Source organism: Triticum aestivum, chromosome 4B, assembly GCF_018294505.1.
Source record: "Triticum aestivum cultivar Chinese Spring chromosome 4B, IWGSC CS RefSeq v2.1, whole genome shotgun sequence".
In the NCBI taxonomy this organism is placed as follows: Eukaryota; Viridiplantae; Streptophyta; class Magnoliopsida; order Poales; family Poaceae; genus Triticum; species Triticum aestivum.
In genome coordinates, this window is record NC_057804.1 from 415,704,920 (window position 1) to 415,715,314 (window position 10,395).

At 55.2% G+C, this 10,395-nt stretch overlaps 1 protein-coding gene across 1 annotated transcript; it reads right to left on the bottom strand.

Annotated features, from left to right (window-relative positions):
• Positions 1-8,519: 8,519 nt before the first annotated feature.
• Positions 8,520-10,142, bottom strand: LOC123090147 (mitogen-activated protein kinase kinase kinase 18). Its single transcript, XM_044511578.1, has one exon. It carries the CDS (start codon positions 9,990-9,992, stop codon positions 8,520-8,522), a length of 1,473 nt encoding a protein of 490 aa, XP_044367513.1. The 5' UTR covers positions 9,993-10,142.
• Positions 10,143-10,395: the final 253 nt, after the last annotated feature.

A 10,395-nucleotide genomic window follows, 5' to 3' on the forward strand; every position in this document is an offset into this window, starting at 1 on the left:
CCTCTTCTTCATCCAAACAATACCGGACCCCTTCGTCGCCCCCTCCCCCCGCAGGTGCTGGCACGGACATCGGCTTTGACTTTTTGTCCCTTAGCCCGAGGGGGAAGAGGAAGGCAGCAGAGGAGGAGGAAGAGGACGAGTAAGCACTCCGCCTCTCGCCGTTTCCATCCTTACGAATCATGCCGCCCTTCTTGATTTGACTTATTCTTGCAGGGAGACGGAGACACTGGCTAAGCGGGTGGCAAAGAGGGACAAAGCCTCGACGGGCAGCCCGCCCCCGATGGGTACTTCAAAGGCACCGCTGGTGGTGGAGAGCATCCCGGACAGCAACCCGCGGCTCAGCCCCCCATCGTAAGTTCACCATCCACCCTTTGCCAACGCTTGCCAGGGCCCAACTCTCTTGTCGTTGACCTTGCCGCGGTTTACAGGAGAAGAACGACAACAGGAGGAGCCACCAAGGGCCTCCCTCACCATGCCGCCCCCATCAACCACACCGCCCCGAGGGGCGTCCCCGGCAAGGGCGCCAGATACCAAGCCCATGCACACGGGGGAGGAGGTAGACTTGGGCGCTGGCGGCTCCATCCCGGCAACAAACATTAGCAGGGAGGGGGCCACATCTTCCCAGCCTGGCACGGGTGAGTCATTTATTCTCCCTTGCTCTTCTTTCTTTTCTCTTGAACCTTGGCTTTGGCCCTGCCTTATTTCCTCCTTTGGCGTCAAGGTCCCCCCTCGGCGGACCAGGGGGACACCAACACCATCATCGAGGAGGCTGCCGCGGACGCCGTGGCTGAGGCTGAGAAGGTCGCCACCAAGGAGGCCGCCGAGACTGTGGTCGAGGATGCCCCCAAGGGGCTTGCCGCGGAGACCGGCGAGGGCACCGCCGAGGAGGCTAGCAAAGGCGCTGCTGAGGAGGAGGCCGGCAAGGCCTCTGCCGAGAAGGAGGCCGGCAAGGCCTCTGCCGAGGAGGAGGTGGTTGACGACCAACCCTCCTCGTCCGCTGGCTCTGGCTAAGGCAAGTACCTGAAGGTGAGCGACGATGTGTTCGTTCACCTCCCAGGGTCAGCAAACACCAGGGCGCCGGTCGAGGGGGAGGTGTTCGACGATGAAGTGCTAGCCGCCGCCGGGCTTGAGGTCGTCGACAAGCCGAGCGCTGGTGGCGGCACCCAAGAGGAGCGGCTCCTCCAGGCCATGAGCGCGAGCTTCGACAAGCTTTAGGCGCTCCACCGCACCCGTCTGGACAAGGCAAAGTCCAAGGAGGCAGTGGCGCACTGATAACCCACAAGTGTAGGGGATCGCAACAGCTTTCGAGGGTAGAGTATTCAACCCAAATTTATTGATTCGACACAAGGGGAGCCAAAGAATATTCTTAAGTATTAGCAGTTGAGTTGTCAATTCAACCACACTTGGATAACTTAGTATCTGCAGCAAAGTATTTAGTATCAAAGTGGTATGATAATAAAGGTAACAGTGGCAAAAGTAAAGATAATAGTTTTGTAGTGATTGTAACAGTAGCAATGGAAAAGTAAATAAGCGAAACACAAGATGTGAAAAGCTCGTAGGCATTGGATCAGTGATGGATAATTATGCCGGATGCGATTCCTCATGTAATAGCTATAACATAGGGTGACATAGAACTAGCTCCAATTCATCAATGTAATGTAGGCATGTATTCCGAATATCGTCATACGTGCTTATGGAAAAGAACTTGCATGGCATCTTTTGTCCTACCCTCCCGTGGCAGTGGGGTCCTAGCGGAAACTAAGGGATATTAAGGCCTCCTTTTAATAGAGAACCGGAACAAAGCATTAACACATAGTGAATACATGAACTCCTCAAACTATGGTCATCACCGAGAAGTATCCCGATTATTGTCACTTCGGGGTTGTCGGATCATAACACATAATAGGTGACTATAGACTTGCAAGATAGGATCAAGAACACACTTATATTCATGAAAACATAATAGGTTCAGATCTGAAATCATGGCACTCGGGCCCTAGTGACAAGCGTTAAGCAGAGCAAAGTCATAGCAACATCAATCTTAGAACATAGTGGATACTAGGGATCAAACCCTAACAAAACTAACTTGATTACATGGTAAATCTCATCCAACCCATCACCGTCCAGCAAGCCTACGATGGAATTACTCACACACGGCGATGAGCATCATGAAATTGGTGATGGAGGATGGTTGATGATGACGACGGCGACGAATCCCCCTCTCCGGAGCTCCGAACGGACTCCAGATCAGCCCTCCCGAGAGAGATTAGGGCTTGGCGGCGGCTCCATATCGTAAAACGCGATGAAACTTTCTCTCTGATTTTTTCTCCGCGAAACGGAATATATGGAGTTGGAGTTGAGGTCGGTGGAGCCTTAGGGGGGCCACGAGACAGGGGGGGCGCGCCCAGGGGGGTGGGCGCGCCCCCACCCTTGTGGACAGGGTGTGGGCCCCCTGGTCTTGATTCTTTTGCCAGTATTTTTTATATTTTCCAAAACTAGTCTCCGTGGATTTTCAGGTCATTCCGAGAACTTTTGTTTTCTATACATAAAACAACATCATGGCAGTTCTCCTGAAAGCAGCGTCAGTCCGGGTTAGTTTCATTCAAATCATGCAAGTTAGAGTCCAAAACAAGGGCAAAAGTGTTTGGAAAAGTAGATACGTTGGAGACGTATCACGCACCAGGTGGAAGCAGACCTTGCGGAGCGTGTCGCCAAGGCGCAGGCTTAGTTCCGCCAGGCCCACGAGGAGCTGAAGGCCGCCCAAGACCAGTTGGCGCAGCGCAACCTGGAACTGCTCCCGAAGCAGGCCGACTTTGAGAAGGCCCGAGAGGAAGCGAAGGAGGAGGCCTCCAAGGCCGAGGCCATCCGATCTCAGCGCGAGGCCGAGCTGAACTCCCAGGAGGAGGATCTTGTCGCCCGTGAGACGATGCTTGCCGCTACGCTCCGCGGAAAGGACGAGGAGGTCGAGAAGCTTGCCGCGGCGCGGACCCAAAAGCTGTAGCATAAGCACAAGTAAGTGCTCGATGCCCAGGCCCTGGCCCACGGCAACAAGGTGAAGAAGCTGGAGGCGGTCCTCAACGACGCTCAACGACGCTCTGGTCGAAGCGCATTCTGCGGTCCTCAGCAAAGATGGGCTGCTCTCCACAGCCAACGACACCATCAAGGACCTGAAGCTCAACCTGGTGAGCCTTGAGGGGGCGCTTTCGGAGGCCCAGACCCGGGAAGGAGCCCTGACCAAGAGCCTGGCGGAGGAGAAGCAGCTGCGGAAGAACGACACCGCCAACCATGCAGATTCCGTGAAGGGCGACAAAATCTGGACTGACCGCCTCACCGACATCGCCAACAGGATCACCAAGCAGCTGGCCGACATGAAGATGCCGGAAGTGAGGTACGCCCCGGAACCGGGCACGAGCCCCCACGCCAAGCTGACCTTGTTCTTCGAGGGTGTTCTTGGTACCCTGGAACGGCTCGACTCCAACCGGGCGAGCTCCTTGGCCAACGAGTCCCGGATGATTTTCCAGGGCGCCATGACCAAGGTTCTCACCAAGCTGGCATTCTGGAACCCCGACCTTGACTTTGACGCCGCGCTGGACAGCTTGTCGGCGATGTAGACCTCTCGGGAGTCAAGGAGCGCATCGAGCCCATCATCAGCCACGTCCGCGGACTCCAGAGGTTGGAGGGCCAGCGCCGGGACTAGGCGCCCCATTTCTTGTTGCCGTTGTAGGTTCATGACCAAGACAATTCACATCTTTAGTTAGAACCGCAGCAACAATTGGTGTAATATAACTCTGCAGTACTTTTAGTATGTTGCATGTTATTTCCCTATTAACCTTTCTCTGTACGTCCACCCTATGCTTACTCGATAGGCTTGCCGGCGCATAAAACCAAACCGCTGCGCTTCGAAGGACGGATACTTTAGCGGCCGGCAGGGCGTGCTTGCCGCCGTGCAAACCACCTTGTCGTTCTCAGCGTGGCCGCTCGAACTGCCGAGTGGACTCGAGCCAGAGCGAGAGCGTTGCCGATAGGGGAAGGCCACCCTGCCGCTCTCGACACAGCCGCTCGATCTATTGAGCGGACTCGAAACAGACCAAGAGCGTTGCCGATAACGGAAGGGCCCCACTGCGTGCAGGTTTCCCATACAGAGGAAAGATCTTCGAGGAAGATAACCTTATATAACGAGGAATTATTCGAAGTTTTTGCACGACTTAGCTTATTTTTCATCATCGCGCGAACGCTCACCGCATCCGCCGACGGGGCTGCTCGCCTAGTCGCCTTCTTCCTCGAAAGCCATGGCGATGAAGAGTTGCGCTACTAGCTGCTAAACCAGATGCTCACTACTGCGCCCCCTACCTGGCGCGCCAAAGATGTCGGTGGGAAACGACACCTATGGGATCACAAGAATCCCTACTACGGTTACGGGGCGCTGGGTGGTGAGGAGAGCAGGATCAGCAGTCAGTACGAACACGCGGGTCGTTTACCCAGGTTCAGGCCACAGAGGTGCATAATACCCTAGTCCTGCTTGGATGTGTGTATTTGTGTTCTTGAGGTTCTTGAACTAGCTACAATGGGCGTAACTTGTCCAAAAGTCCGAATCCCTCTCCTGGATGCCTCGGACCTCCTTTTATAGGCAAGGGGATCGCCACAGTGGCACACAGGAGGTGGCATCGGGGTACTGTGATTAAGCTTATCCCTCGCCATTACGGGGCAAGGTGCATTTAATGCGCCCCTGACGTGTCCCCTCCACTTTACCGCCGCTTCGCCCTGTCTCGACACGCGCCTGGGCCAGTGAGGCGGTCAGCGCCATGTAGGCTGGCAGGTTACTGAGGTGGTGCGGTGGTAGGGCCTTCACGAAGATTTGCATGTCACCACGTAGGCATGCGCTGAGTTGGTTGAGAAGCCTTGTGCCGACACGCAGGTGCCTGCCCAGCTGGTGGGCTGGCAGCTGCATGGGAGCAGTGGTGGAAACCTGGCGGGCGTGGGCCTGGCCGTGGCCTCGCAGACGTCCTCGGCAAGGGACTTGCCGGGGCCCCGGCAAGGGTCTTGTTGCGGTCGTCCCCGGCAAGAATCTTGCCGGGGGTCTTGTGGGTTTCCTCGGCGAGGATCTCGCCGAGGTCCGTCGTCTTCTACTCTTCTGATTGGGAGTATTATCCTTCTCTTCACAAAGATCTCCATGCCATCATGGTGGCGCCTCCCGAGCATTGGTCCCAACCAAGGTTGGAAAAAGCGGTAGGCATAAGCGAGGTGGTTGGCCTTCGCCTAGTGCCTAAGCGATGCTTAAGCGCCCTAGACGCAGCCTAGGAGATTATATAAATTTTACTATTATGGTGTATATGTGGTTATTATATGTGTATTTTATTAATTTAGGGCATATAAGTATGTTAACGACCAGCTACTACGATTGGAATATGGCCCTTTTGGCATATCAGTGCAATATGGCATGATTTCTCGCTTGGATAGACAATTTCTTACTTGCTTTGCCTAGACTTCTGCTTATGCCATAGGCGAGGCATTGGGACATTGCCTACCGCCTAGGCGTGCCTAAGCGTCTCCTAGGCACTGCTTTTTCCAACAGAGGTCCCAACACGGTTGGTGGCGCCGGGGGAACCAGGGCTCAAGGGTGGCGTGCCCTGCTGGCGTCAGGTAAGCTGCCCCGGCAAGGGCCTTGCCGGGGCCGTGGGGGCTGCCCCGACAAGGACCTTGCCGGGGAAACCACTTCGCCTTCTTGCTCTTTATGCTTCTGTCTTGGTGTTGCTTTGATTCTGTGTTTCCGCCCTGCCTAAATGTGGTCGTGGGCGCGGTTCTGACTGCCCGTGCACAAATAAGGGTACAAAGGAGCGCCCCTACTTTAGTACACCGATAATAGTTCACGTTGTTGTTTCTGTGATCATGATGAAACAATACAACATTTATTCCTTGAATGCCCACTCGCCAAATTGCTTTGGAGAACGATTCATATAGCCTTCAACATTAATCCTCCAGTTGACATTGAGTCGTTGTTTGGAACGTGGTTAGCTGGGGTTGGGCATACTACTGCGGGTCGTATTCGGATTGGAATATGTGCGCTTTTATGGGCTATATGGAACTGTAGGAATGATTTGATATTTAACAGACAACACACTTTAACTTTCTTGCAGGTCATCTTCAGAGCTACCGCGTGGATCCGTACGTGGTCATTACTCACTCCTATGGACTCCAGGGAGCCTTTGGTTACTGGGTGCAATCAATGGAAGATGGTAGCACGGGTTATATTCAACCGGTTCGGATGGCGGTCGTATAGCAGGATAGGAGTCTAAGGGAGCTTATCCTTCATATTATCGTACCGGTTGTGATTGTCAGCATATTTTTTTTTCTTTTTTCGCTCCACTTCCGAGCTGTAATACTTTTATGATTTTGTGATACTTTGTGGATCTTTTAATAAGATGGCTACATGCATCATTATGTTGCAGAGGCCGGGGTACGCCTCCATTTCTAAAAAAAAAGCATTGCCATGGAACAAATCATTACTCAACCTATCATTATATTATTTCCTCGATGCCATGGAACAAATCACTACTCAAACAAAGACATAAATATGCGATAAATCATGGGGAAATAATTCATGGCACAACACATCAATATTTAACAAGGATTAGAAAAGTTTATGGAGAAGCCCTTGTAATAAGAATGAAGATGATGGTGGATACGTTGGTGAAGTCATTGGAAATGATGACGGTTCCTCCGGCGGCGTTCCGGCGCCACCGGAAGGGAGGGGGAGAGAGTCCCCCTCCTTCTCCTTCTTCCTTGGCCTTCTCCCTAAGTGGGAGAAGGGGTGTGTTATGGTATTCCAATCCAGGCACTCATGGAGGGTAGGATCCTCGTGCGCGACTTCCAGCATACAATGGCGACCCCCCTTCCCCTCGGCGATGAGGAAGGCCTCCTCCTCCGCTTGCTCCTCATCCATCACTTGTTCCTCCTCCAAGAGCGGCACCCAGTCCGATCGGAAGGGAAGTGGCATGGCAACTAAGGAGGTACAAAGTGGCTATAGGTAGCGGTGTTGAAAGTGGGGGTTGTGAGCTATTCAACCATGGCGACGACCTTTTCATAGCCACCGGCGGCGAGGCGTTACGGGCACGGAGAAAATGTGGCAGGAGAGGCCGTGGGCAGTTGGCACGCGACGACTGCCATTAATTGTGGCATTTCCTGCCGACATGGCAGTCCAGCCGTCCGCGCCTTTGGGAGAGAGTGGAGATGAGCCGTGCGGGAGGCTGAGGAGGGAGATGATACTTTATGCCTTGCTGTTGGTGGATGAAACGCGCTTCAAACTAACGCTCTCAACCTCCAAATATGAAGACTCGTGGGCTCAAAATGAGGGCCCTTCATAAATTACAGCGATCAAGGGCAAGATGACAACTCTACCGAGCGCCATTTTAGCTCAAAATTGATACTTTGCGATTACTGTGGCCATTGGGTCGCTAAAGTTGTTCTAAGGTGATATATACTCTCGTAGTCTCGTGGTACAGCTCTGAACTTATGTATACCTGGTAGTATGACAGCATGGTTGGTGCACAGGGCATGGCAACTCGGTAGTTCCTATATAAACCGCAGCAATGAATACTAGCTGCCGTACGTAACGGTGGCACAGCGAATGATCGTGCATCGAAGACCTTCTCATGGCACAGACGGGGTGTACCAGTACCAGCACTGTTCTGTTTGATCAGCCGCAGTAACAGGCGATGTGAAGTACGTACTACAAGGAGCGATACACGGCAGCAAACAACACCAGCAGGAGTACCGCGATTGTACACACGGATCTGTCGCTGGCTGTCTGCACATTGATTGTTCGATCGGCACACCGCCCGCGAATTTATCATCATACAGCAGGCAGGCAGGGCATCATGCCCCATGATTTGCTCTACGATCTTCCTCCTTTAACTCGCGTACGTATCATGCGTGCTCGTTGTGGTTGCCGGGACGTGCTGTCCGCCAGGATCCTCGTGTACGTTGCCACTAGTAGAGTACTGCTCCCAAGTAGTATGATGATGATGATGATGGCCGTCGTGTTGGTAAATCGGCCTCGTGCTCGTAGCGGGTGGGCTACGGACGTGCGAATCCCATCCCGGGATCCTGACGCCGGTTGATGCGCGCTACAAATTCGGTAGCGGGATCCGCGTGACACTTGTTGCGGGCCACGCGATGCACATCTGTTTATGTAACAGCAATAGAATGCAGCTACTCTATCAAAATTTCTTGCCGAATGCTTGGTTTTCTTACTGAATCCTCTGACATTATGAACACCGTAAAAAAATTTTTGAAACAAGAATGAACACCGTAATCCTGTTGGTGTGCAGGAAATGTTATATCTCTTCTCCGCTTCCCATCTGGAGTAGTTGTGCGTTTGACAACATCTGAAGCCAAGCGACGGGTTTGCATTGCACCCGCACACTGGCCTCGCGGCAAGGCAAGACTGGCATTGGCAAAAGAAGAAGGGGGAGCAAACACACCACACGGGCTGCTGACCAACTAGTCTCTGTCCGACTCGCTCACCCAACTAGCAGCAAAACCATCCCAAGAAACATGAACCAGAAACTGTGCTGTAAAAAAAACGAACCAGAAACTGTAATAAAAAACATCAATTCACTGGTTGCTTGCTGAAGCAAAATCTTTGATTGAATCAAATGCGAGAGAATACATGACACCAGCACGGACGCAACGGCCAGCGGCGGCCAACTAGGAGGCCGATCAAACCCAGACCCACATTTATGGTACCCACAGCGATCGTCGCGCCAACAACGGCCGTCGACACGGCGGCTTCCGCCGTCGCTCCCGCCGGTCACGAGGACGCCGTCACGGCTTACGGCGGGCCCACCGGCGCCGCCATTTCCCGCGTCAGCGACTGTGGCAGCGTCGGATGGCGATGGTACCAGTGGTAGTACTACTACATCGGTTGAGATCTCGAGACTGGGCGGTGGGGCCCAAGTGTCGGACGCCCAGGTGGGGCCTTCCTCCAGCTCCCTCACCCAGCTTGGGCGCGGCCTGTCTGATGCCAATTCGGCAATCCTTTCCTTGGCGCTCGCCATGATCACCTCGTCCTCGATGTCGGCCTCCAGATGGCAATCGGAGGACGCATCGGAGTCCGAGTCCGACGCCGCCCAGTCAAGAACCGCTCGCGGGGACGGCGACGGCTCGCCGGCGTCGTGGGTGTCCGCGGAGAGGAATGGGTGGCGCAGGAGCTGCTCGCAGCTCCACCGCTCGCCAGCGTCGCGGCGGAGGCACTTGTCGAGGAAGTCGCTGCAGGAGTCGGAGAGGCACGCGGGGAGCTCTGGTCGCTTCCCGCCGTAGCCGATGTGGAGCAGCAGCTCGCCGACCTCGAGGGCGCCGCCGATTTCCGACCACGGCCGCGTCCCGGTTAGCAGCTCCACCGCCGTGCACCCTAGTGACCAGACGTCGGACGCCGGCGTCGACGAGCCACCGCGGGCCACCTCCGGCGCCATCCAGGCTGGCGTGCCACGGGGCCCGCGCGGCGCCGGCTCCGACACAAGCCTCGCCGCGCCGAAATCGGCGAGCTTCGAGCCGTCGTACCCGGCACCGTCGCCGCCGACGAGCACGTTCCTCCCCTTCACGTCCCCGTGCACGACCCCGGCGACGTCGTGAAGGTAGTGCAGGGCGGCGGCCACCCGGCGCAGGACGCACCGCGCCGCGCGCTCGTCAAGGCCGGCCGCGCCCCTCGCCACCGCCGCCTCCGCCGCGCTCCCGCCCGAGACGAGCTCCATGTGCAGGTTCCTGGACGCGGTCGTGGCGTCATCGCCGAGGTACGCCACGACGTACGGCGAGCACAGATGCCTCAGGATCCTTATCTCGCTCTCCAGGCACGCCATCGCCGCGGCCGGCGCGCCGCCCTTGGCGTCGACCGACTTGACCGCGAAGGCGCGGCCGGTGGCCCTGTGGACGGCCAAGTGCACGGTGCCGAACGCGCCCTTCCCGATGCATTTCCCGCGCGTCCACTCCATCTTCATGGACGACTCCCGTCCAGTGGGTAGTGAAACAGAGTAGAGGAGCTCAGAGAGAAACAGAGTGTATGCGGAGGTGAGGAGTGAATAAAGGGGGAGGAGCAGAAGCAGAAGCAGATGGTGTGAGGAGTTGCAAGAAGAGGGCAAGCGTGACGGTGGCGTATATATAGGTGTGGGGTTTCCGGCGCTGCATCGGGTTGGTTTTTTTTGGGGTGCGGGTTTACTTTTGGCAGCGATTTGCTCCCGATTCGCATGTTGCGCGGATGGGATATTAAATTGCCCGAATATTTCTTTCCGGGTTCCATATAATATCACGGAATAAATCAAGGGAATCAACTAGTAGCAGTAGGCCTCTCTCCTCTTGTTGTTGTTGGCTTTGCGTGGGAGAGCGAGTGGTGTGCAACTTGTG